Here is a 27975-nt window from a genome sequence, read left to right as displayed (position 1 = left end):
CACAAAAAGGAATCACGGATTAAGTGCCCGACAGCAATACCACTATTGAAGATAATATTATAATCATTATTACAGAATAATAGCAGAACTTTAAATAATAAACTATAGAAGTTTATTGCTCTGAATATTTTACTGTTCTAATGTTGCACGGGCCCCGCAACAGTTCCCATAAGGTGTGTACTGAATCTTTCCTGAACTGGGGGAGAATTGGAACTAATTCTATTTGTGATGTTTAACCTTTTTCTTGTTGATTGTGCATAATCATTTTAGTTACAGAAAATTAATTACGTACCTTATATAATTTTTTTATATCATGAGATCATTTAAAGTAATATATAAGATTGATATGAGAAAGGAAGGGTGACTTCTAAGAGTATTTTATATATAATGAACTTTATTATTTTTGATGAGTCTTTTTTGCTACCTTTTATGTATAACTTGAATGGGGTCAAATTTTATGTATAACTTGAAATAAAACATACAGAGGTGTAACACATCAGGGGACATTTTCCCTATGGCCGTGGTCACGCTTGCAACTGCAATGCGAGAAACTCGCATGAGTCTCTCGCCTAAATACCCGGCACTGCCACTGGCGGTTCAGACCGGAGCGTTCAGCTGCATAGAAATACATGTGGCCGCACACTCCGGTCCCGAGTGCCGGGTACTGAAGCAAGAGACTAGCGCAAGTTTCTTGTATTGCAGTTGCAAGTGTGGCCCCGGCCTATATGTTTATATTCCATTTTGGGCAGGAGGGCATTACTGATAATGCAAGTACATTCGGTGATATACATACAGTGCCTTGTGAAAGTATTCGGCCCCCAGGAACTTTTCAACCTTTTCCCACATATCATGCTTCAAACATAAAGATACCAAATGTAAATTTTTGGTGAATAATCAACAAGTGGGACACAATTGTGAAGTTGAACAAAATTTATTGGTTATTTTAAATTTTTGTGGAAATTCAAAAACTGAAAAGTGGGGCGTGCAATATTCGGCCACTTTACTTTCAGTGCAGCAAACTCACTCCAGAAGTTCATTGTGGATCTCTGAATGATCCAATATTGTCCTAAATGACTAATGATGATAAATATAATCCACCTGTGTGTAACCAAGTCTCCGTATAAATGCACCTGCTCTGTGACAGTCTCAGGGTTCTGTTTGAAGCAGAGAGCATCATGAAGACCAAGGAACACAACAGGCAGGTCTGTGATACTGTTGTGGAGAAGTTTAAAGCCGGATTTGGATACAAAATGATTTCCAAAACTTTAAACATCCCAAGGAGCACTGTGCAAGCGATCATATTGAAATGGAAGGAGTATCATACCAATGCAAATCTACCAAGACCCGGCCGTCCCTCTAAACTTTCATCTCAAACAAGGAGAAGACTGATCAGAGATGCAGTCAAGAGGACCATGATCACTCTGGATGAACTGCAGAGATCTACAGCTGAGGTGGGACAGTCTGTCCATAGGACAACAATCAGTCGTACACTGCACAAATCTGGCCTTTATGGAAGAGTGGAAAGAAGAAAGCAATTTCTCAAAGATATCCATAAAAAGTGTTGTTTAAAGTTTGCAACAAGCCACTTGGGAAACACACCAAACATGTGGACACATCAAACATGTGGAAGAAGGTGCTCTGGTCAGGTGAAACCAAAAATCGAACTTTTTGGCAACAATGCCAAACGATATGTTTGGCGTAAAGGCAACACAGCTCATCACCCTCAACACACCATCCCTACTGTCAAACATGGTGGTGGCAGCATCAGGGTTTGGGCCTGCTTTTCTTCAGCAGGAACAAGGAGGATGGTTAAAATTGATGGGAAGATGGATGGAGCCAAATACAGGATCATTCATGAAGAAAACCTGTTGGAGTCTGCAAAAGACCTGAGACTGGGATGGAGATTTATCTTCCAACAAGACAATGATCCCAAACATAAAGCAAAATCTACAATGGAATGGTTCACAAATAAATGTATCCAGGTGTTAGAATGGCCAAGTCAAAGTCCAGACCTGAATCCAATCGAGAGTCTGTGGAAAGAGCTGAAAACTGCTGTTCACAAACGATCTCCATCAAACCTCACTGAGCTCGAGCTGTTTGCTAGATGTACAAAACTGATAGAAACATACCCCAAGCGACTTGCAGCTGTAATCGCAGCAAAAGGTGGCGCAACAAAGTATTAAGTTAAAGGGGCCAAATAATATTGCACACCCCACTTTTCAGTTTTTGAATTTCCACAAAAATTTAAAATAACCAATAAATTTTGTTCAACTTCACAATTGTGTCCCACTTGCTGTTGATTCTTCACCAAAAATTTACATTTGGTATCTTTATGTTAGAAGCATGATATGTGTGAAAAGGTTGAAAAGTTCCAGGGGCCCGAATACTTTTGCAAGGCACTGTATGTCACCCAATACACTATCAAAACGTCTAAGCTCTCTCATACCTACATTCTTAAATTCGGTCTTCAATTTCCACTTTCAGGACATGTACTATATATTGTAAGGTGTCAACCCTAAACAATCCAAAAAAGTTAATGAAAAAACCCTCAATGTTCACAATTTCAAATCAACTTCAAAAACCTAACAGGGTTGTCCGATACATAAAATCCCAGTAAAAATATCCATTTTTAACCCCTAACTACCTTTATATGAAAATTCCCTACTGTAATCTCTATACAGCTAAACTCTATATCTGTTTGTTTTGTTTTACTTTACCTCCTGTGACGATACATTTGAAGGAAGTTTCAAAGGGTGCATCACAGGAAGAGGTCATAGTCATTTCTATCACCCCGGCTGAAACAAAACTTCATCATAGGGTGACAACGCAGTACCTTAGCACAGCTTCTTTCACTGTCATCCCCCAATGACATCCAGAATCAATCCCGGTGATAGAGGCAGTGTCACAGCTTCAGTCACTGTAGCCCCACAATTTTTTTTTTGCCCGGTGTCATTAGTTTGGTCAGGCCAAGAACAGACACCATAATATGGAAGACAATATATAGCCATTATACGTTCATGTGAACCTTCATTTTGTATTCTGAAAGCATGGTACTATACAATTAACTACGGTATTTAATAAAGCAAGTTCAGTGAAACCCAATTGATAATTGTCACTTTTAAGGCATTCAAAACTTTAAATATATAAAGTTTTACCTGCGGGTCTATCTGTCTGTGCATTGGCGGTGTCCGTGCCGGCTGTACCCCACTGATGCTAAATGATTCAGATCTTGGTGGCAGGTTTGGATCAGATATCCTATTAGCTACTTTATGTGGCATTGCAGGGGAGCTTTGGCGGTTGAGACGAGATCGCTCCTCTACCTGTGCAACAGGAAAACAATCAAATAAGCAGAGAAAATTCACGCTTTGTGTTTTCATGAAAGGGCTTTTCATATCTCAGCCTTTCATAAGCGAGACGGGAATAATTGTCCAGGCTCCGACCACTTGAGTTGGCCCTAAGGACACAGGCGACAGCGGACGAGCTATGCTTTTTCTGTAACGTGCCTATAAATGAATGTCAGTTACAGAAAAACCTCAGTACAAAGAGCTCATGACTTACACATACAGCAAAGACAAATACTTGTATCTACTACTATAAGTGAGAAGAGGAAGCATTAGAGACATTTTTGTGAAAAAGTGCAGGTACTCATTGGGAGTGCTAATAATAATGCTATATTATTAATAATGCCATAATTTGTAAACATTCTTACAAATGTAATGTGCTCTTTAAATATGGATATAAGGAAAAAGAACTCAAAATGATTGGAAAGACTGAAATAAAAGGTAACTTTAGCACAACATTTATAGAGGGAAGGATGGAAGGAAGGGCAAGCAAGATAGAAAAGAAGGAAGGGAAAGCAAGACAGACCGAAAGGAAGGAAGGAAGGGCAAGCAAGACAGAAAGGAAGAGCAAGCAAGGAAGGAAGAAAGGAAGGAAGGAAGAAAAGAAGAGCAGGCAAGAGAGAAAGGAATGAACGGCAAGCAAGGAAGGAAGGAAAGGCAGGCAAGATAGGAAGGAAGGGCAAGCATGACAGAAAGGAAGGAAGGAAAGAAGGGCAAGCAAGATAGAAAAGAAGGAAGGTAGGGCAAGCAAGATAGAAAGGAAATAAAGGCAAGCGTGACAGAAAGGAAGGGCATGCAAGAAAGAAACAATGGAAGGAAGGGCAAGCAAGATCGGAAGGAAGGACAAGCATGACAGAAAGGAAAGGCAAGCATGATAGAAAGGAAGGACAAGAAAGACAAGAAGAAAGTAAGAAAGGGCAAGCAAGAAAGTAAGAAGGTAAAAAGTAAAATGAATAGTTTCTATTTCTCAATATACATTTATTTATAAATGTTATTGAAGTTTGTGGGAATTTAATACAAAATATTAAATACTACATTTTTGGAAAAAAATGTAAAAAAGGAAAAATAGATATTTGAACGAAAGGCCATTTTAAAGGCTTAATATTTACACTTTTTAATATACAGAATTGTATAGATGACTATTCTATTCAAAAAAAAGAACAGCAAAAGCTGTCTAAATGCACTCAGCTGTACAGAACACATCAACGTGTAGCTTTAGAAGAAAGAAAATGAGTAATGGAGAGAGAGGCAGGCTTGTCCTTCTTTACACTGACTTCCTGACCAAATGTTTACAAAAAAAAGAAATAAATGCTGCCATCATGCTTTTACTGAGGGGATGATAAGTGGGTACATTGCACAACTATTTTTTAAGCTCATTTTTAGGCAAAAAATGGTTATTCTTTGTAAAGTAAAATGGAATATACTTTTCCAATATGTTTTATGAATAATGAAAATAAGGATGTAGGGAAATCAGATAAATAGAGGAGGAAAACAGGAAAAACAACAGAGAACAGAGGAAAGGAAAAATAAAGAAAGTATGGATACCTGTTACAAAGGATACTTTATGGTTTTTTTTAAACTCAGAATTAATAACCTCCACCATCGGTAAGTACATACACAGTTTCACCCTTATAAGACAAATTTCCACAATTTTCTGTATGCTTGCCATGCACGCAATCGTAATGAATATTTAGAATATTGTGCCTGAAACATGCTAGAATAAAACCAGAAGATGCTACATAGATAAACACACAACACACTTCTATAAGAAAGAGTATTGCATACAATGGACAGAATTGCAGAAAGGATCCCTATGAACCACCACCAGCCGATCACATTCAAAGACACAGAATTAGTGTGGGTATACTCCGCTAGCTATAAAAATGGCAGTACAGGCTAAAACATCAGTTTTCTTTTGATTTATTTTTTAAATAAGAAAATAAAAATAAATGAATTCTTGATTATCCATTATTAGATATAAAAATGTACCAAATATTTTTGCATGAAATACCCTTAATATAAAAGAGTGACTTCAACACAAGACCGTCCTAGAGTGCACGGGATGAATGACGCTCCGATATTCTGGCTGCATGCACGGATTCCATATCAGTAGTGACTGGAAACTATATACTTCTCAGGGATACAAATATGCTTGCTGTTACCCTAAGACTTTACTATGTAAAGAGGAACCCAGAGAACTAGTGCAATATACTTATCCTAATCACTATGTGGCTAACTTGGTACTGTCTGCAGTGGCATTATTAGGCCCAGGCAGCCAGGACAAGTGAAGGGCCTTCACCTATCTCCAGACATACCATTGGTGCAAGATATGCAGTCGTAAAGGGGCCGGAGAGGTAACAAGGTCCACTACCACCTCCAAAATGGCAAGTGTCTTCTGTTGCAGACATATGATGAAGTGCTTGGTGAGGAACTACTGTACTGCAAAGTGCCCATATACTGTCCTTGCACAGAGGCCCTCTATGGACTGTGTCCTCCCCTGTATCTGACTAACAACGAGAGATAAGGCTGATAGTGAAGCCCCCATATGCAATTAATCTAAACTCTATGGGGACCTCCCAAATGAAGAACAAGGCATGTTAAATTTTATTGCCTGATCCTTTTGTTCTCGTAATGGATAGGCAACCACCAGAAATGACTAGCAGTGACTTTCTCAAATATCTCCACTTAAAAGACATGCGTGCCCAGTCAAACCAAGCAAGCAGATTTGTAGGAGAGGGATCAGGAGACTCGGGGTTGGAGCAATTCATTAAAGCTTTTATCCCAGAATACTTGCATAAAAAGCTACGAAAAAGTCGCTAAATTTTTGCTTGAGATTCGACAAAATGGGGCAGACTTGAGGAACTAGATCAGGACAGGGAGTGGCTACGGCTGCCCATTAAATTCAGGTAAAGTGGCAGCTTCTTTCACGCCAGAAATGCTACTAACTGGAGTAGCGTTTTAAGTTAGGCACACACTACTGAGAAGATGCCCCCATATTCTTTAGATGGAGTGAGTCTCATAATGAATTTGGGGCATCGTACTTCAGCGAGCCCTTCATTGACATTGGTGTGTGTAACACTAATCTTAATGAGTCGGCCCCAGAGTGTTCTGCTGATGATTTAAGAATGCCTTAGCAAGAATAGTGCATGGTGCAAAACTAAAAGAGCATATTCAGTGCAAAATAAGGGAGTTTTTGTGGTGCAAATGTGGAGTAGATAGATGTACTGCAGCTTGAGGGTCTATATAAACTAAAAAAAATTATGAAAAAGTGGATGCATTGCAAAAACAAAATGAATATAGAGGGGGTACAATACAGGTGTAGATGACAAACATGCCAATGCGCAAACTATGAATAAGCCACTTGCAGTTAAGATGATATTCCATGATGGACTAAGTCGGAAGAAAGGTATAGAGAAGGCGAATGGCTGCTCAGAGACGACATCACTTGACTCACTGGATAAATTGGTTTAATGGACCTACGGACAGACCTAATTAGGGATGAGGGGCGCTAGAAAATGTTGGTATATTTCAGGGACAATTCCAGTTTCAACAATTAAGAGATACTCATTGCATTATGGATTTTTTCAGATCAATTCCTAATGGTTTTCTCTGCTTGTTGTCAACCACTGGGAACTTCTGCTGTTTAGGGGAAGAAAAGCTTCAGGATCACCCAGGTGCTTAGCACTGAAAACTGTGTCATAACCTTGACAAGACCTGTAACCTGTGTGACCACAAATAAAAGATTCTTAGAAATGTCAGATTTCTTAGTGGCCTAGCAAATGTTATTTATTACCGTATGGGCATTCTCCAGCTTATACTTCGACAAGAGAACCCGAGGATCTATTTGCGGCAGTATAGACATGTGATCCAAACTTTGAAGCCTATGTGAGCAGCACTTCCGTAAACTGTGGTGTAGCCTGCAGAGTTATCCACAATTTCCCAACTATACATATACATGGATTGTGGGGCCAAATATATACCAGGATTACTAAAAAGAGGCCAGTGGTTAGAGGTTTGAAATTGTCTGCTGCTAGACGTAACAAATTAAAAGGTAGTTCCACCATGTCTTGTCACATTTTCCCTACAGTGACTGGAAATGTAATCGTGTCTGTAGATTTCGTCTCTGATAACTTAAGACTTACAAGGGTGACAACAGCTGGACCTGCAGCGATCAGCGAATCGCTGTGCTAGCTTCTTTTTGAAAAGTTGCTGCCTTCATCAGACAATCGCTTTAGCACATTCTCCTAAAACCCTGGCACTTGATAAAATAGTTCCTACGATTAATACTATATAATTAATCTCTAAAATTTAGTTGACAGTAACGTCCAAAAAAATAAAAAGTGAGCTTGAAAATGTCAGCGCACATACTGCCAAAAAATATGTACATATAACTGGAAGCTGATGATGAGCAAGGCAACACAACAAGGAGGGGACGTACGGACAAAGACAGCAGTTAGTAAGCGCTAGTATAAAGATGGAGGAAAGTTACCGCCTCCAAGGGAGATGTTAGATTTTGATGCTACAAATCACTTTAGGGATTAAGTTGATTTTGAAGCTACCACAGCCAGATATAACATGAGGTTAATACATGCTTTTAACAGCAGGTATGACATTTTTTAGATGTTGTGTAGTAGAAAGACTCCCAAGATGTACACTACTCATGCATGACCTGTCCGCCCGTGAAGTTACACAAGAAAAGCTGGTGACTAGATCTCCTGTGCCTTCACAGATGCCTGGTCAATGGTTCATGCACGCTTGTGTTGGTAAAGAATTGAAACTCTCATGACCTTGGTAAGTCCCGTGTCCCTGGCAGGACTACATCCTTGTGATCGGGACCCTTTAAGGGATGTCACCGACTTCCTCCCTGGTTCATTTTCTTGTGAGTTCACTTGGAGTAAGAATCTCACTTCATCATCTAGAGATTGCACGTCATTCTGTGTTGCTTGTGACCAGGGCCCTGATTTGGAAATCTGAATTGAAGGCAATATCATGGATGGAGCTAAGTTGTCCATTTTCACACGACCTGATGCTTGCAGGTTCTGAGAATTTGGCCTAGTTGAGGGCTGCCAACTAGTAGATGCATCTTTGGTTACCGGGGGCACCTGCTGCTCGAGAACAGAAGGGTGCTGCTGCTTAGCTGGAAGAACAGGCGAATTACTAAGAGATCGCTGTTGAACCTGGGAGTGGGATCACACAAAATTATACTATTACAACACAACATAAAAGAAAAACTCACAATGACAAATTAGATAATTTAATGGAGCATGCACATCACATTCCTTAATGGCATACAATGCATTTGTATGTTACTTTTACTTGGCTGAGCTTCTGTTAGCGATGGTTTCTCGTAACATGCAAATCCTACTGCAGTCATGTTAGGCTGGGTTACTATGTAATGTTGCTCCCTGGAAAAATAACTAGCAGTCTTTGGCATACAATACTGAAAGCAACTAACTAGTGATTTATAAGGTAATCTCTGGTTTTCAAAGAATAAGTGAAAAAAAAGCTTTAACAAGAAGCATGGCTGGCCAATAATGATTGCTAAATACTGCTCTTAATTTCACTGAGTTTGAGGCACTGCAAAAAAAAACACGCAAATAAGGCAAAGCCAAATGAATTGAAGAGAAAAAAACACTTAATCTATTGTTAATGTTGTTAATGAAGAGCCCCATGTCTATTTGAGTAATGACTTGCATTCAGTATACATTATGAGAGCATCCTTTCTGATAACTGTATGTGGCATTAGTCTGATTAATATTACTACTGTAAAATTATGAATAATGGACAACTGGGATTTAATAGGGCCCGTGTCCCTACACATTGATGCCAATGTCAGACAGTGGAGAGACATTCCCCCGCACCTGGTAACACCAATTGTCAATTTATTCATAGATATTCAACAACAACAAAAGAGGAACAACTATTATATGAAGAGGTTTTCCAGGCACATCCAAAATAAGAAGATCTAGCTGTCCCTGTAATGAGTCTAAAAATGACCTTCATTTTACCTCTATATTTCTTTTTCACTCCATGCAACCATCTTTGTGGTCTGTTATTGTTTACAACCTGAAGTCTCCCTCTGTTCCTCTTGATAATATTTCCCAAGAATCAGTGCTCTTAAACTTTTCTGCCAGAAGAATATGTCACACAGCTCACTCACTCCCAGCTTCAGCGATCACCTGCTCCATCTAGAAAGCACCATTCTGAGACTTCTACAGTCTCAAGACGGATAACTTAATGCCCAGGCTATTTCTTGCTCCTAACACTCCCATTATTTTCAAGCTTTCACATACTAATATACAGTATATTTGCAGGAGAGCAAAGAGCCATATAACTGATAGATCTGTAGAACTGGCATTTTACTTCTGCTCCCACCCTGTACAAATCTCCTGTCAATCGAGGATCACTGACCACTTCTTCCATTACATTATTATTTAGAATACACTGCTCTCAAAGGTGCTGGCTGAGTTCTGTCTCCTGCATGCAGGCTTTTGACGGTTCAGTATGAGAACATAATTTTAACAGCAAGTAAATTATGAAGTTTCTTAATTTCTTATAGGCTTTAAAATGTTTTAATAAACTGTGTGCCCGGAAAACCCCTTTAAAAGGGAACTCAAGGTTTTACTAAAAAAAGGCATGATAAGAGCTGACATATCTAATTTAAAAGTGTGAGTACAGAGCCACTCAGGATGAACTGGGGAATGAGCTTCAGAGTATTGCTGTAAATTGTGTGAGATTGTTCAATCACAATACAGAACAATTTCCAGGTGGGTGCATAAATAACATTTTTTATTATTATTATCTAGATCACCATTATGGAATTCTGAGTTAGTAGATGTGGGTTCCCTGATCCAGACCCTCATTTATTAACCACAACAAACAGAAAAAAAAAAATTTTGATCTGGATGATCCAGTAAGTCCATCCCACTGAGTCAAGGAAAACTGAGTTAAGTTCCACTACTCATGTGGTGGCAACGACACCCTTGCCACAAGTTTCCCTCATAATGTACAAGTGATCAATGGAGCTGAAAGTTGTACCATCTGTGATCAGAATGCTGTGGGTGACCCTTCTATGATAAAATAATAGTCTTTTCTAGTAAAAAGAGAGATATTTTATAGAAAAGTCAAAGGAAGTTGGGTCCAAAATATGGAAATTATGTATTATGCAGAAAATACTTACCGTAATATATAATTTGAGCTAGCTCATAGCATGACACCGACTTTACAAAATAAGGAAAAAGTCAAACAATTCAAAAGAACATTAAACACATAAGCCTCACACACTAGCCATAAATAAAAATTCAAAAAGTTGCTGACCCTATCCAAACGTTCGTGAACGGCAGCACTTTCTATGCAATCCAGGCACCATACCTCTTTAGCCCAGGCTGGTTTCTCTGCAGGGTTCAGACCCTCCTTGTAATGATATAGGGGCTTCTTGTCAGGTGGCCTTTGCTCCTGTTGACGTTGCTGCTGCTGTTGCTGTTGTTGCTGCTGTTGCAGAGAGACTAAATAATCTCGCTCCTGCTGCAGTTGCCGCTGTAATCTTTCCGCTTGTCTTTGTTCTTCTAGCTGTTTGCGCTTATATTCCTTTAAGAAAAATGACAAAGTAAGACAAGTTACACACAAGACTGTGAGAACGTAGAATATGAAGGAACATCCATCCGGGGCATGAGTGATGTCTGCAACGAATGAGCGAACATTCAATGCCCTAATAGCGTGTGTTATATAGTGGAGGTGATTTACGCACATTAGCTCATCATGGAAGACAGTTCTAACTTGCAACAAATACATGCGGCAATCAATTTACATTCAATTTTTAATAACACTGCTGAAAATCGTTGCGACCACCAAGTGGGACCGGTTATTAAAATCTAATACTAATTTCAACTAAAAAAATTACATTAAAAATAGGGTCAGGGCCGGGTCTACAATGACCGATCATTAAATGATATTGTATGAATGCTAAACATCTCAAAGTTATTTCTTCTAAACAGATGGAAAGCACAGAGCAAAAAAGAAAAGCAGCCTTAAACAATACCTCATACAAAAATAGAGTTATACAGATTGGTTATTAGTTAGAAATATATGATATGCTTAACTGGGTATTCAACAGTAAATTAAAGGATATTGCCATCTTCATGATCCTATCTCAATATGTGGTAGATGTAGTAATAATAATATTAGCAAATACCTCCAATTAGAAATGCAGTATAGTTCTTCTGATTCACCATGTTGCTTATTTCATGTGCAGGCATGGCAGTAGCTTAGGTAATCTTGGTTATTACTAGTGATGAGCGAGTATACTTGTTACTCGGGTTTTCCTGAGCATGCTCAGGTGATCTCCGAGTATTTGGATGTGCTCGGAGATTTCGTTTCTGTCGCTGTAGCTGCATGATTTGCGGCTGCTATACAGCCTGAATACATGTGGGGGTTGCCTGTTTGTTAGGAAATTCCCACATGTATTCAGGCTGTCTAGCAGCCGCAAGTCATGCAGCTACAGAAACAATCTCCGAGCACGCCCAAATACTCCGAGATCACCCGAGCATTCTCGGGACATCTCGAGTAACAATTATACTCACTCATCACTAGTAATAACCAAGATTACCTGAGCTACTGCAATGCCTGCACATGAAATAAGCAATATAGTGAATCAGAAGAACTATACTGCATTTCTAATTGGAGGCAATATCTATTATTACACCTACTACATATTGGGATAGGACTGTGGAGATGGGAATACCCCTTTAAGCAGAAGAAGAGCCCACGAAAAGTAGCACAAGGCCTTCAACCATCTTATAGGAAAAGTTTGCGCAAAAGCCTATTTGTACAAAAAGAAGGACACGGCTGATCTATTACATTACAGCGCCTGCATTAGTAGAAAGCGTCAAGACATGACAGTACAGACACAAATGCAAAGTCTACAGATCCGGACAATCTTTTTACAGCTGACCATACACATTAGATATTTGCCAGGATCCGCTGACCAACTAATGAGTGGGAATAGCCCAACTGTTTCCAGAAATGTCAAGTTATAAATAATAATGACTTACTACATCAAAATGAAACCCATCCATTACTTTTTTGCACATTGGAATAAGATGACCGCTGTTGGCCTAATGGGTAACGGTCATGGGTACGGCCACTTTATCTTCTTTAGGTGTCATTAAATCTGTACTTATTTGCTTCAGCTTAACTTATTACATTTAAGTAAATCAAAGAGAAATGCTGTTTTTTTTAATTTAACTATTTTTTTTTCTTTTTTTTTTTACACTATATAAATTATGTCTTTATTTTAGCCATGTCTCAGAAAAGCTATGTCTGTAGTAACCTTATGTCTGCTGAAATGAAGTGGGGTAAACTTACAAAGTGAAATGTCATAGATCACTAGTCTCCAGGCAAAGGGGAGCACCACCTCTATTTCCTATATAAGTTTCCAGCAGTTTGGCTGAGCGGTTATTACCTTGCACACCTTCCAATAATAATGAGATAACTCTGATGATCTGTCCCAATCTATACAGCAAAGTTGGAAAGTGAGCCACAGAAAAAAATGTCAGTATACTGTGACTTCTCTAGTGGCCAGAGTGAAACATTGAATAAGCACCACTCCAGCGTTTTTTTATTTTATTTTACAGCTGGAGTAGCATTACTAATATAAGTTCCCTGCCCCTTGTATCATACCAGCCGCCGCCTTCTTTTGTGATAGGTGTCGCTCTGGTCATCTTCTGCAAGTTGTGACCTGCCAGATTGCTCCAGTGTTTGCTGGGCGAGCCAAAAGTCACTAGTGTACTGTAGATCTATGAGAGTCAGAGCGAGGACCTCAGACTTTCATTGAGAGCTTGTGGCCGATACCTCTGACTTGTAGTCAGTCAGAAATTGCAGGTAACAAGATGGCAGATCGGGACTAGCGCGGCACCAGTTATAGCTGAAGATGGCAACTGGAAAGTATAAGACTAGAGGCAGGTAGCAAGGATTATTGATACCACTCCAGGGACAAAATAAAAAAACAACGCTGGAGTGGTGCGTCAAAACGACGCATGCGGAGGCATCCGCATACATCCGCACTACTTGCGTACCCAACATTAAAGATAGGTACGCAAGCCGCATGCAGACGTAGGCGGAGCTGGCCAGAGGAGGTGCGGCAGTGGGCGGAGCTTCACAGAGGAAGTCCGCAGCCCTTCACAGCTCGGCCATCCGCAAACGTGAACCTAGCCTAACATTTTCTGTTGCACTTAGCAAAAAATTATACTGGTAATCGCACGTCAATGTGTCATCGTTACAGGCATAAAACATACAAATGTCATGCAATATGTCATGAGGGTGGCATGATTGACAAACACTTCCAGCCATGCACACACGATGGAGTGGACATGCTGGGGCAGGGCATTACCAGAAGCAGGGCTTGTTCCTGCAGTAATTGCTGCTGCAAGATCTCTAATTGCCTCTGCTCTTCCTCTAGCTGTCGTCTGATGTACTCCTGGTAGGGACAGTGTTCGAAAAAGAAAGAAGTGAGAAAGCTAAAGAATAGGGGAATAGGACATTAGATAACACACAAAGGGAAAATATATAAATTAGTCAAAGTGCTAAGGCCATCTTCACATGTCCAGTAATCATGAGTTAGAATGGATACAGCAGCAATCCGTTGATAAAGAACTTGTGCAGACACAACTATTTTGTCCACCTGAAAAAAAGATTATTTCAACTGGTTCCGCTTTTTTTTTTTAAACATTGAAATCTATGGAAAACAGATCCATTAAAGCAAACTGGTCATCAGGATTTTGCAAAGTAAACTACAGGCATTGTCAGGTTGGCGCTGTTACAATGATTAAAATTATGATCTCTGGGTTGAAGGAATCAGTCTTGTGGTTCTTGTTTATCCTGTGTTTGCAGTTTTGAGTTAATGAGATGCTCGTGCTCTGAGGCGGGGCTTCTTTTTGGTGCCCTGGCCTCATCATCATTCTGGCCTTAAATGACAGGTAACTGAACCTTCAGTGACCTGCCTCCTATCTTAAATACTGCACATGTAATATTGTGATCTTCAAAAAAATAAATACATTTTGATTCAACAGTGCAAGCATTGCTCTCAATATGTGCATGCGCCACCCACTGTGTTTCGAGGAACAGTGTGGGAGTCCGTAAAAGAAAAGGAAATTGTCGCCACTGACGATAGCAACACTCCCGCACTGGTCCCCGGTACACAGTGGGTGGCGCATTCCTAGATAGAGAGAATCGCTTGCCAGTAGATGCTACTGTGCATGAGCCGGTGACATCATTTTGTTGAAACATTTTTTTTTTTTTAGGACTGGACCACAATATTAAATGCGCCGACATTAATATAGGAGACAGGTCACTGAAGGTTCAGTTACCTGTCACTTAAGCCCAGATTGAGGACGATGAGGCCAGGGCACCAATAAAGAGCCGCTCACAGTCACATCATGGAGCGCGGGCATCACATTAACTAAAAGCTTCTAACACTGATTACACATGAACCACAAGACAGATTTCTTCAACCCAATTATCATTTTAATCAATGTGCCAAACTGACAATGCTTCTAGTTTACTTAGCAAAATGCTGATGACAGGTTCGCTTTAAATAGCAATCTTTTTTCTTCTATTTGAAAATGATCCATTTTTTGCTTACTGGAGGTGGAAAAAAATACTTAACATATATTATTACACATGTGAACTTTCTTGTAATCATCTATTTGAAACTGGTCAAGTAAGCAAAATCTTGATCTTTTTAAAGTTGGAAAAAATATTTAATGGATCCGTTTTCCATAGACTGTAATGTTTAAAAACGGATCCAGTTGAAAGAGGTTTTTTTCAGGCGGACAAAGAAGTTGTGTCTGCAAAACTTTATCAACGGATTTCTGCTGGATCCATTCTATCGATTAATGGACATGCGAACATGGCCTATGAGATCTAAAATATGTAGCACAGAGTTACCCAAGTAAAACAGATATCCAAGTAGTATCGTTTCTCCTTGGGAAGATTGACATGCTAAGCATGCCGAGATAAGGAGACTTAACCCCATAACCCCCAAGGGTGGTTTGCACGTTCATGACCGGGCCAATTTTTACAATTCTGACCACTGTCCATTTATGAGGTAATAACTATGAAACGCTTCTATGTATCCTGGTGATTCTGACATTGTTTTCTCGTGACATATTGTACTTCATGTTAGTGGTAAAATTTCACTCAAATAACTTGCGTTTATTTGTGAAAAAAAACGGAAATTTGGTGAAATTTTTGAAAATTTCGCAATTTTCCAACTTTGAATTTTTATGCCCTTAAATCACAGAGATACGGCACACAAAAAACTTAAGTAAAAAGTTGACCAGCGATTTCTCATTTTTGCAACACCATTTTATTTTTACAGACCACATCACATTTGAAGCCACTTTGAGGGGTCTATATGATAGAAATACCCAAAAGTGACACCATTCTAAAAACTGCAACCCTCAAGGTGCTCAAAACCACATTCAAGAAGTTTATTAACCCTTCAGGTGCTTCACAGGAATTTTTTGAATATTTAAAAAAAAAAAAAAAATGAACATTTAACTTTTTTTTCACAAAAAAACCACTTCAGGTTCAATTTTTTTTATTTTACCAAGGGTAACAGGAGAAATTGGACTGCAACAGTTATTGTGCAATTTGTCCTGAGTACGCTGATACCTGATATGTGGGGGGGAACCACTGTTTCGGCGCATGGCAGACCTCAGAAGGGAAGGAGCGCGGTTTGACTTTTTCTTTTTGCAAAATTGGCTGGAATTCAGATCGGACGCCATGTCACGTTTGGAGAGCCCCTGATGTGCTTAAACATTGGAAACCCCATTTTGGAAACTAGACCCCCCCAAGGAACTTATCTAGATATGTGGAGAGAACTTTGAACCCACAAGGGCTTCACAGAAGTTTATAATGTACAGCGGTACAATTTAAAAAATCTTATTTTTTCCACAAAAATGATCTTTTCACCCCCAATTTTTATTTTCCCAAGGGTAACAGTACCCTAAATGTTATTGTGCCATTTGTCCTGAGTACGCTGATACCCCATATGTGGGTGTAAACAACTATTTGGTCGCATGGCAGAGCTCAGAAGGGATGCAGCGCCATTTGACTTTTTTGGCTGGAATTGAGATCGGACAACACCATGTCGCGTTTGGAGAGCCCCTGGTGTACCAAAACAGTGGAAACCCCCCACAAATGACACCATTTTGGAAAACTAGACCCCCCAAGGAACTTATCTAGATGTGTGGTGAGCATTTGGAACCCCCGAGTGCTTCACAGAAGTTTATAATGCCTGGGCGTGAAAATAAAAAAATCGTATTTTTTCCACAAACATGATCTTTTAGTCCCCAATTTTTTTATTTTCGCAAGGATACCAGGAGAAATTGGACCCCAAAAGTTGTTGTCCAATTTGTCCTGAGTACGCCGATACCCCATATGTGGGAGAAAACTACTGTATGGGGACACGTCCGGGCTCGGAAGGGAAGTTGTGACGTTTTGGAATGCAGACTTTGATGGAATGGTCTGCGGGTGTCATGTTGCCTTTGGAGAGCCCCTGATGTACCTAAACAGTGGAAACCCCCCACAAATTAACCCATTTTGGAAATTAGACCCCCCAAGGAACTTATCTAGATGTGTGGTGAGCACGTTGAACCCCCAAGGGCTTCACAGAAGTTTATAATGCCCGAGCGTGAAAATAAAAAAATCGTATTTTTTCCACAAACATGATCATTTAGTCCCCAATTTTTTATTTTCCCAAGGGTAACAGGAGAAATTGGACCCCAAAAGTTGTTGTCCAATTTGTCCTGAGTACGCTGATTCCTCATATATGGGAGAAAACTACTGTATGGGGGCACGTCGGGGCTCGTAAGGGAAATAGTGACGTTTTGGAATGCAGATTTTGATGGAATGGTCTGCGGGTGTCATGTGCGTTTGGAGAGCCTCTGATGTGCCTAAACTATTGAAACTCCCCACAAGTGACCCCATTTTGGAAACTAGGCCCCCCACGGAACTTATCTAGATGTGTGGTGAGCACTTTGAACCCTCAAGTGCTTCACAGAAGTTTATAACGCCTGGGCGTGAAAATAAAAAAATCATTTTTTTCCACAAAAAAGATATTTTTGCCCCTAATTTTTTATTTTCCTAAGGGTAACAGGAGAAATTGGACCTCAAAAGTTGTTTTGTAATTTGTCCTGAGTAGGCGGATACCCCATATGTTGGGGTAAAACACTGGGCGCATGGCAGAGCTTGGAAGGGAAGGAGCACCATTTTACTTTTTCAATGCAGAATTGGCTAGAATTGAGATCAGACGCCATGTTGCGTTTGGAGAGCACCTGATGTGCCCAAACAGTGGAAACCCCCAATTCTAACTCCAACCCTAACCCTAATCTCAGCCCTAACTCTAGCCCTAGCCGGAAAATGGAAATAAATAATTTTTAATTTTATTATTTTTCCCTAACTAAGGGGGTGATAACGGGGGGGGTTGATTTACTATTTATGACGGTTTTTATGTTTGGCAGCTGTCACACGCTAAAAGACGCTTTTTATTGTAAAAATAGTTTTTGCATCACCACATACTGAGAGCTATAATTTTTCCGTATTTTGATCCACCGAGTCATGTGAGGTCTTATTTTTTGCGGGACGAGTTGATGTTTTTATTGGTACCATTTTCGGGCACGTGACATCTTTTGATCACTTTTTATTCCAATTTTTGGACGCAGAATGAACAAAAACCAGCGTTTCATGAATTTATTTTGGGGGAGTGCGTTTACACCGTTCCGCGTGCGGTAAAATTGATAAGGCGGTTTTATTCTTCGGGTCAGTACGGTTACAGCGATACCTCATTTATGTCTTTTTTTATGTTTTGGCGCTTTTATGCAACGAAAACAATTTTATATAGAAAATAATTATTTTTGCATCGCTTTATTCTGCGAGCTATAAAATTTTTATTTTTTCGCTGATGACGCTGTATGGCGGCTCGTTTTTTTGCGGGACAAGATGACGTTTTCAGCGGTACCATGCGTCTTTTTGATTGCGCGTTATTGCACTTTTTGTTCGGCGGTATGATAATAAATCATTATTTTTTTTGCTTCGTTTTTTATTTTTATTTTTTAAGTAGTTCGCTAAAGGGGTTAACTAATAGAACAGTTTTATAGGGCCGGTCGTTACGGACGCGGCGATACCTAATATGTGTACTTTTATTGTTTGTTTTTTTTTTTATTTTCAAAAAATGGATTTATTGGGGAATATTTTTTTTTTTTTTTAATTTATTTAGCGATTTGTAAAAAATTATTTTTACACTTTTTTTTTTTTTTTTTTTTTTTTTAAACTTTATTACATTGTCCCAGGGGGGACATCACTGTCATGATGTGACAGGCCCCCGAAGGTCCCTGTCGCCATCTTGGATCCGGGGACCTGCAGGGAAGGAGCCCCCCCGCAGCAGCGCTGCACATTGCGCTGCTGTGGGGGGCTCAGTGAAGCACGGAGGGAGCCCCCTCCCTGCCGATGCTTCCCTTTAACCCCCGGTACACAGCGATCGTGTTTGATCGCGGTGTGCAAGGGGTTAACGTGTCGGGGGCGGTCCGTGACCGCCCCTGACATAGTGCCGGGTGTCAGCTGTGATAATCAGCTGACACCCGGCCGCGATCAGCGGCGCCACTGATCGCTGTGACGTACTATCCCGTCCCTGGGAATTAAGTCCCAGGGCACATGGACGGGATAGTAGGTCACATGGCAGAAAGGGGTTAAAGCCGCAATGCTCCTTTGGGAAATATGCAAATTGTCTCTTCAGAGAGGAAGAGGACAAACTCTAGTGCCACCAATTGGAAGTAGAGATCCTAAAAGTCAATGTCGACCCTTTAATGAGCCTTGTCACTTGACTTAGGATAAACGGCCAAACAAGAATCTCAATTTGCAGACACTGTTTTGGATTGCTACTTCCAGTAGGTGGCACTAGAGTTCTAGCCCTCTTCCTCTCCGAAGAGACAATTTGCATATTTCCCAGAGGAGCACTGAGGCTTTAAGTCTCTTCATCTTGGCATGCTTAGCATGTCAATCTCCGCAAAGGAGAAACAATACTTCTTGGATATCGGTCAGACGCCTCTCACACAGCCAAACCAGATCTCACAACTTGCACTGATGAGGGGCAGTACCCCAAAACACAGTGTCTGCAAATTGAGATTCTGGCTTTTTATCCTAAGTCATGTGACAAGGCTCATTAAAGGGTCAACATTGACTTTTAGGATTGCTACTTCCAATAAGGGGGCACTACAGTCCTAGTCCTCTTCCTCTCTGAAGAGACAATTTAAAAAAAAATAAACAGGAAAGAAGTGATAGCTTCACCTTATTTGACAGATTTGTGCAATAATTAAATTTTTTTTGAGAAAAATGCTGACATATTCCTTAAAGGCCATGTTCACACGTTCAGTATTTGGTCAGTATTTTACATAACTATTTAGAAGCCAAAACCAGGAGTGGGTGATAAATCCAGACGTGGTGACGTGTTTCTATTATACTTTTCCTCTGACTGTTCCACTCCTGGTTTTGGCTTACAAATACTGATCTAAAATACTGACCAAATACTGAACGTGTGAACATGGCCTAAAGCCTATGAAATAAAGGATCTAATAAAACAAATCTGTTTTTTAGTCATTTTATACATGAACGTAGGCCTAGCAGCTCCAATACATTATAGCACTGACAACAGAGGTATCTTCAGTTTATTAGTGACCAGGCTAGCCAGGAGATTTAGGGTATGTGCACACGTTGCGGATTCGTGTGCGGATTTTTCCGCGTGGAATCTGCAAAATCCGCAGGTCAAAATGCCCGCGTTTTACCTGTGGATTTTTCATGCGTTTTACACCTGCGGATTCCTATAATGGAATGGGTGTAAAAAGCTGTGAAATCCCCACAAAGAATTGACATGCTGCGGAAAATAAACGGCTGCGTTTCCGCTCGGAATTTTCCACAGCATGTTCACAGCGGTCTTTATTTTTCATAGCCTAACATTGTACTGGGCATCACTTGAGAATCTGCAGCGGATCCGCACACAAATCTGCAACGTGTGCACTTAGAGTATGAGCATATGTTTAGCATTTGTAGCAAGTTTTTTTTTTTCTCCTGCAAAAACCAGAGTTGGCAGGAAAAATGCTACATAAAATACGCGCTTTTTTGCAATTTTTTTTTTCACATTTCTTTGAATGGATTAAAAATGCTGCAAAAACGCGGAGAGAATTGACATACTTGGAAAAAAAAAAACTTTGAAGGTTCAAATCTGCAAGGAAAAAAATAAGTAGCATGTGCACAAGATGTCAGAAATCTCATTCACTTTGCTGGTACTGTAAAACTCTGCCCTTTTTCAGCAGCAGAAACGCAAAGTGTAAACAAGCCCATGGATTGACAACTGTACCTACAATTCATGTTAATTTATTTCAAATACTAGTGTATCCAATTTAAAAAAACATAAAACCTTTTCATGTTCAGCCCTTCTGCGTTCCTCCTCTCTGCGCATTTGCTCTTCATAACGCCGACGCTGGTCTCTCTCCTGCTGTTTCCTCATCTCCTTTTCTCGTCTTTGCTGCTAAATGAAGGGAAAAAGGGTAAATTATTATCAGTTATACATAGTATTCTTTATCTAAAATTTATATCTGCTCGTGCTTAAAACAGTTGTCTGGTTATTTAGAACTAGCTGAAGAGCCCGGCGTTGCCTGGGCATAGTAACCAACTGTGGTTAGTTATAACAAATTATAATGATTATATTGCACATAAAAACTGTGCATCTAATCCTATCCTGTGTGATACTGACTGCTGAGCCATGTATCTAATCCTATTCTATGTGATACTGTCTGCTGAGCCGTGTATCTAATACTATTCTGTGTCATACTGTGTGCTGAGCTGCGTATCTAATTCTATCCTGTGTGATACTGTCTGCTGAGCTCTGTATCTAATCCTATTCTGTGTGATACTGTCTGCTGTGCCATGTGTCTAATCCTCTCCTGTGTGATACTGTGTGCTGAGCTGCGTATCTAATCCTCTCCTGTGTGATACTGTCTGCTGAGCTCCGTATCTAATCCTATCCTGTGTGATACTGACTGCTGAGCTGTGTATCTAATCCTATCCTGTGTGATACTAACTGCTGAGCTGCGTATCTAATCCTATCCTGTGTGATACTGACTGCTGAGCTGTGTATCTAATCCTATCCTGTGTGATACTGACTGCTGAGCTGTGTATCTAATCCTATCCTGTGTGATACTGTCTGCTGAGCCGTGTATCTATTCCTATCCTGTGTGATACTAACTGCTGAGCTGTGTATCTAATCCTATCCTGTGTGATACTGCCTGCTGAGCCATGTGTCTAATCCTCTCCTGTGTGATACTGTCTGCTGAGCTGTGTATCTAATCCTATCCTGTGTGATACTGTGTGCTGAGCCGTGTATCTATTCCTATCCTGTGTGATACTAACTGCTGAGCTGTGTATCTAATCCTATCCTGTGTGATACTGCCTGCTGAGCCATGTGTCTAATCCTCTCCTGTGTGATACTGTCTGCTGAGCTGTGTATCTAATCCTATCCTGTGTGATACTGTCTGCTGAGCCGTGTATCTATTCCTATCCTGTGTGATACTAACTGCTGAGCTGCGTATCTAATCCTATCCTGTGTGATACTGTCTGCTGTGCCATGTGTCTAATCCTCTCCTGTGTGATACTGTGTGCTGAGCTGCGTATCTAATCCTATCCTGTGTGATACTGACTGCTGAGCTGTGTATCTAATCCTATCCTGTGTGATACTAACTGCTGAGCTGCGTATCTAATCCTATCCTGTGTGATACTGACTGCTGAGCTGTGTATCTAATCCTATCCTGTGTGATACTGACTGCTGAGCTGTGTATCTAATCCTATCCTGTGTGATACTGTCTGCTGAGCCGTGTATCTATTCCTATCCTGTGTGATACTAACTGCTGAGCTGTGTATCTAATCCTATCCTGTGTGATACTGCCTGCTGAGCCATGTGTCTAATCCTCTCCTGTGTGATACTGTCTGCTGAGCTGTGTATCTAATCCTATCCTGTGTGATACTGTGTGCTGAGCTGTGTATCTAATCCTATCCTGTGTGATACTGTCTGCTGAGCTGTGTATCTAATCCTATCCTGTGTGATACTGTCTGCTGAGCCGTGTATCTAATCCTATTCTGTGTGATACTTGGCTCCCCCTGCAGTCTGTGTCAGAGGGTGGTCTGTGTTGGCACGGTAATAAATTGTGTTATTTCCAGCTTTACAGAAGGACGATTACACCATAGAAATGATAAGAATAATAGGCCTCAATTACCATAACTGTCTACAAAGAAAACTGTTGCTGATAGCAACCAATCACAGCTCATTTTTCATCTTTTAAACAGCTCTGGGACAGCGTGGCGAGTTTTGAGTGGCGACATTTGTGTTTCGACTTTTATGTGGCGAGGTTGGTGTATGTGTGGTGAAATGTGTGCTGAGGGTGGTATATGTGTTGAAGCACGTGGTAGTGTGTGGCGCATTTTGTGTGTGTGTTCATATCCCCGTGTGTGGTGAGTATCCCATGTCAGGGCCCCACCTTAGCAACTGTACGGTATATACTCTTTGGCGCCATCGCTCTCATTCTTTAAGTCCCCCTTGTTCACCTCTGGCAGCTGTCAATTTGCCTCCAACACTTTTCCTTTCACTTTTTCCCCATTATGTAGATAGGGGCAAAATTGTTGGGGAATTGGAACGCGCAGGGTTAAAATTTCGCCTCACAACATAGCCTATGACTCTCTTGGGGTCCAGACGTGTGACTGTACCAAATTTTTTGCCTGTAGCTGCGACGGTGCGGATGCCAATCCTGGACATACACACACACATTGAGCTTTATATATTAGATTAAAAGCCTATGCTCGCAATAGGTCTCGATAACAGATAAGTGACGGTCTGACTCTTGGCACCGCTAATTTACAGAAAACCTGTTCAACCCCTTGAACGGCAAAGAGTACTAACAAATAGTACAATTTCTCATGGCTGTAAAGGAATAAAATCATAATATACATTGCATATACAGTATATACCGCTCCGGCAAAAATTAAGAGACCACTGCAGAATTTTCAGGTTGTCTGATTTTTCTCTTTATAGGTATATTTTTGAGTAAAATTTAAATTGCTCTTTTATTCAATAAACTAGTGACAACATGTCTTCGAATTTCCAAGCACTAAATATTGTATTTATTTTCAGAAAATGAAAATAATTATAATTTTATTTCTATAGCGCCAACATATTCCGCAGCACTTTACATTATAGAGGTGTGCGGTAGCGCTGTTATTCAAGTTTGGGGGACACTCGCTTGGCAGCCACACAATCAGATCCAGCTCGGGTTTTCATAAGCCATAACAGTCCATGAGGTTTATTTGCCATCATAAACCACAGCAGCAATATACAACAGCCCAGCTTCCATTATATAGCTTCACATGACAGCATAGCGTCCATTATACAGGCTATTTAGCCCCAGGGTTATCTCACCCACGTCAGGGTTCCCATATGGCTGTTTCTCCAGGCTGCAGACATCCACTCACTCCTCAGGGACTCTCAGACACTGGCCGCCATTACCCACACAGCCGCTCCACAGGCTGTTAGTGAGGAGATCCTTCTCCTCACGGGACCTTCCAAACTGGACCAATCAGGTCCCAGAATTCACTCTTGTGACCTACCCTGGCTACGTATATGGTCCGTAGCCACGCCCCTTGGGTCACATGGCTATGACCTCATCACAGGTCCTTCACCTACTCACACAGCCTTTTCTATAGGTGTTATCAGACACACCCCTGGGTGGGTTTGTGGGCAGCTAGAACCCACCCATCTCTCCAGCTGCCTGAAGGTTTCTCCCTAACACATAGGCACGACCGATCAGCTCTGCTGATCAGCACATAACCAAGCCTTCATCTCAAAGCCACCCACTTTGAGACACACCACGGCCACTCCGTATTCTGCCACTCATCCTCTCTCTTGGGACATCCACACAGCGCCCCCTAGTGGACACAGTGGTCATTACACCACAGAGGGGACTTGGACAGACAAACATTATAGCAAAACAATAATCACAGATCAAAACAGATACCAAGAGAAGTGAGGGCCCTTCTCGCAAGCTTACAATCTATGAGGAAAAAGGGGAGACACGAAAGGTAGATGGTAACAATTGCTCTCATTGTTCGGACCAGCCATAGTGTACGAATCGGGTGTTCCGGTGATGCTGCATGAACCAGTTAACAGCCTAAGTATAAAACAGTACAGACACAGAGGGCTATTAAATGCATAAAGCATGTGAGAACATGATGAGAGGAACCTGAATATGGTAAAAAAAAAAAATTTGAATGGGCCACACAGGGATAATTAAGTTAATGCGTTTTTAGGGAACGCTTAAAACTGTGGGGATTGGGGATTAATCGTATCAACCTGGGTAGTGCATTACAAAGAATTGGTGCAGCACGTGAAAAGTATTGGAGACTAGAATGGGAGGTTCTGATTATTGAGGATGCTAACTTCAGGTCATTACCAGAACGGAGGGCACGGGTAGGGTGGTAGGCTGAGACGAGGGAGGAGATGTAGGGTGGTGCTGAGCCATGGAGAGCTTTGTGGGTGAGGGTAATAAGTTTGAACTGGATTCTGGAGTGGATGGGTATCCAGTGTTATAACTGGCACAAGGTAGAGGCATCGGTATAACGATTGGTGAAAAATATGGTCCTGGCTGCAGCATTCAAGACAGATTGGAGAGGGGAGATTTTGATAAGAGGGAGACCGATTAGTAGAGAGTTAAGGCCCCGTCACACTAAGCGACTTACCAGCGATCCCAACACCGATATCAAGGTGTCAGGACCGCTGGTAAGTCGCTATGTGATCGCTGGTGAGCTGTCACACAGACAGCTTCACCAGCGATCAGCACAGCGATGCCGAGCGCCCGGTATCGCTGGCCATCCCTGTAAAAAATAGAATCAAAATAAAAAATATAGTTATTCTCACCTTCCGACGTCCCGTTCAGCCATCCTGCCTCTCTCCACGCTCCGGTCCCAGTGATCCTTTGCGAGAATGACCTCGAGATGTCACGGTCTCGAGGGATAAAGTCTCGCGGTCATTCGTGCAAAGGATCACTGGGACCGGAGCGTGGAGAGAGAGAATGAATAAGAGAAACAGTAAGAGTTTTTGCAGAGTCGAAAGTAATAAAAGGTCGAATTTTAGAAATGTTTTTGAGGTGCAGAACCAGTGATCGGATGTGGGGGTGAATGAAAGCTCGGAATCAAGTATGACCCCAAGACAGCGGGCATGTTGCTGAGGAGTAATAGTGGAGCCACACACTGAGATGGCAATATTGGGCAAAGGTAGGTTAGTAGAGGGAGGAAACAGGAGGAGTTCAGTTTTTGACAGGTTCAGTTTCAGATAGAGGGAGGAAAGGTTGTTAGAGACAGCGTTAAGACAATCACTGGTGTTTTCTAAAAAGGCAGGTGTGATATCGGGAGAAGAATTGTATAATTAGGTGTCATCAGCATAGTGATGGTACCAAATCTACTGATTGTTTGTCCAATAGGGGCAGTGTACAAAGAGAAGAGTAGGGGGCCTAGGACTGATCCTTGAGGAACCCCAACAGTAAGGGGAAGATGAGAGGAGGAACCAGCAAAAGATACAGTGATGGAGCGGTCAGAGAGATAGAACCAGGAGAGAACGGTGTCCTTGAGGCCAAAGGAGTGTAGCATAGTGAGGAGGAGCTGATGATTCACAGTGATGAATGCTGCAGAGAGATCCCAGAGAATTAGCATGGAGTAGTGACCATTAAATTTAGCAGTTAGTAGATCATTAGAGACTTTAGTGAGGGCAGTTTCAGTAGAGTGAAAAGGGCGGAAACTGTATTCAAGAGGGTCGAGAAGAGAGTTATCTGAGAGATAGCATATAACACGGGTGTGGACCAGGCGTTCCTGGAGTTTGGAGATGAAGGAAAGATTAGAGACAGGTCTATAGTTAGCGTCACAGTTTTGGTCGAGGGATTTTTTTTTAAGTAATTGATGTATGATGGCATGCTTAAATGAGGAAAGAAAGATACCAGAAGAGAGAGAGAGGTTGACTATTTTGTTAGGTGAGAGGTGACAGCAGGGGAAAGGGACTGGAGGAGATGTGACGGAATGGGGTCACTGGTGTATGTGGTAGGGCGAGAAGATGCAAGGAGCCTGATTACTTCTGAGAAATGGTCAAAATAACAAAAAAATGCAGTGCTTGCAGACCTCAAATAATGCTAAGAAAACAAATTCATAATCATTTAGAAACAATACTAATGTTTTAACTCAGGAAAAGAAATCAATATTTTGTCTAATAACCATTATTTTTAATCAAAGCTTTCATGCGTCTTGGCAAGTTTTCCATCAGTCTTTCACACTGCTTTTGGGTGACCTTATGCCACTCCTGGTACAAAAATTTAACCAGTTCTTCTTTGTTTCATGGCTTGTGACTATCCATCTTTCTCTTGATTACATTACAGAGGTTTTCAATGGGGCTCAGGTCTGGAGATTGGGCTGGCCATGACAGGGATTTGATGTGGTGGTCCTTCATCCACAAATTGATTAACCTAGCTGTGTGGCATGGCGCACTGGAAAAACCAGTCCTCAAAGTTGGAGAACATTGCCTGAGCATAAGGAATCAACTGTTTTTCCAGGATAACCTTGTGTGCGGCTTGATTCATACGACCTTCGCAAAGAATAACCTGCCCAATTCCAGTATTGCTGAAGCATCCCCAGATCATCATCGATCCTCCACCAAATTTCACAGTGGGTGCAAAACACTGTGGCTTGTACACCTCTCCAGGTCTCCGTCTAACCATCAGACGACCAGGTGTTGAGCGAAGCTGAAAATTAGACTAAATCAGAGAAGATTACCTTATTCTAGTCCTCTATGGTCCAATCCTTATGGTTTTTGGCAAACTTCAGCCTGGCTCTCCTTTGCTTCTCATTGATGAAAGGCTTTTTTCTACTTTTACATGACTTGAGCCCTGACTCTAGGAGCCTGTTACAAACTGTTCTTGCCATGCACTTCACCCCAGCTGCCATTTGCCATTCCTTTTGTAGGTCATCCTGCGGTTGCAGACATTCGAATAAGATGACGATCATCCCGGTCATTGGAGAGTCGGTTTCGCCCTCTGCCGGTCTGTAGCTTTGTTGTCGCCAATGTCTGCTGCTTGACTGTCATGGTCCTGTCAGCGCAGGCGTGCAGCCACCGCTGAGCAGGGACTCACCCACACTGCAGGGGGGCCCGGGGTCAGATACGGCCGGGAAGCTCGACGCTGAATTTGGCAAGCAGTGAAGGACCTACGGTCATGTGACTGCAAGGGGCGGGGCTTAGCGTCCTGCTCCCAGAGATCGGCAGAACACAACTACAGGAATGCTCAGGTCAGACAAACGGGGGTAATACACAGAGATAGTAGTACAGTACCAGGGATGAGACAGAACGGATAGTCGGGACCAGGCAGCGGTCAAAGCCAAACAGACACAGAAGGTACCAAGCAGAATCCAACAAGCAGTATCCAGAGAACAGACCGAGTCGAAACCAAAGTATCAGGCAAACAAGAACACAGCACAAACACACTCAAGGGTCAACACACTC

The 27975-nt window shown here is 41.3% G+C and overlaps 1 protein-coding gene across 12 annotated transcripts in view; it reads right to left on the bottom strand.

Annotated features, from left to right (window-relative positions):
* TNIK (TRAF2 and NCK interacting kinase) overlaps positions 1-27975 on the bottom strand; it is a 398627-nt gene that overhangs the window by 89391 nt on the left and 281261 nt on the right. For 5 of the 12 annotated variants that reach the window (XM_073578856.1, XM_073578860.1, XM_073578853.1 and 2 more), the window contains exons 13-17: positions 20812-20922; positions 13729-13815; positions 10713-10928; positions 8129-8518; positions 3156-3320 (exon numbers count right to left, since the gene is read on the bottom strand). In XM_073578856.1, the coding sequence (XP_073434957.1) occupies positions 3156-3320; positions 8129-8518; positions 10713-10928; positions 13729-13815; positions 20812-20922 (969 nt within the window). The remainder of the gene's footprint in view (positions 1-3155; positions 3321-8128; positions 8519-10712; positions 10929-13728; positions 13816-20811; positions 20923-27975) is intronic. The other 7 variants (XM_073578861.1, XM_073578863.1, XM_073578862.1 and 4 more) reach the window with 5 other exon arrangements.

The sequence above is a fragment of the Dendrobates tinctorius genome, unplaced genomic scaffold, assembly GCF_039654945.1.
Source record: "Dendrobates tinctorius isolate UK_male_01 unplaced genomic scaffold, ASM3965494v1 ptg000060l, whole genome shotgun sequence".
Taxonomy (NCBI): Eukaryota; Metazoa; Chordata; class Amphibia; order Anura; family Dendrobatidae; genus Dendrobates; species Dendrobates tinctorius.
The sequence above is the reverse complement of the archived record's forward strand: the minus strand, read 5'-3'. Positions and strand labels throughout refer to the sequence as shown.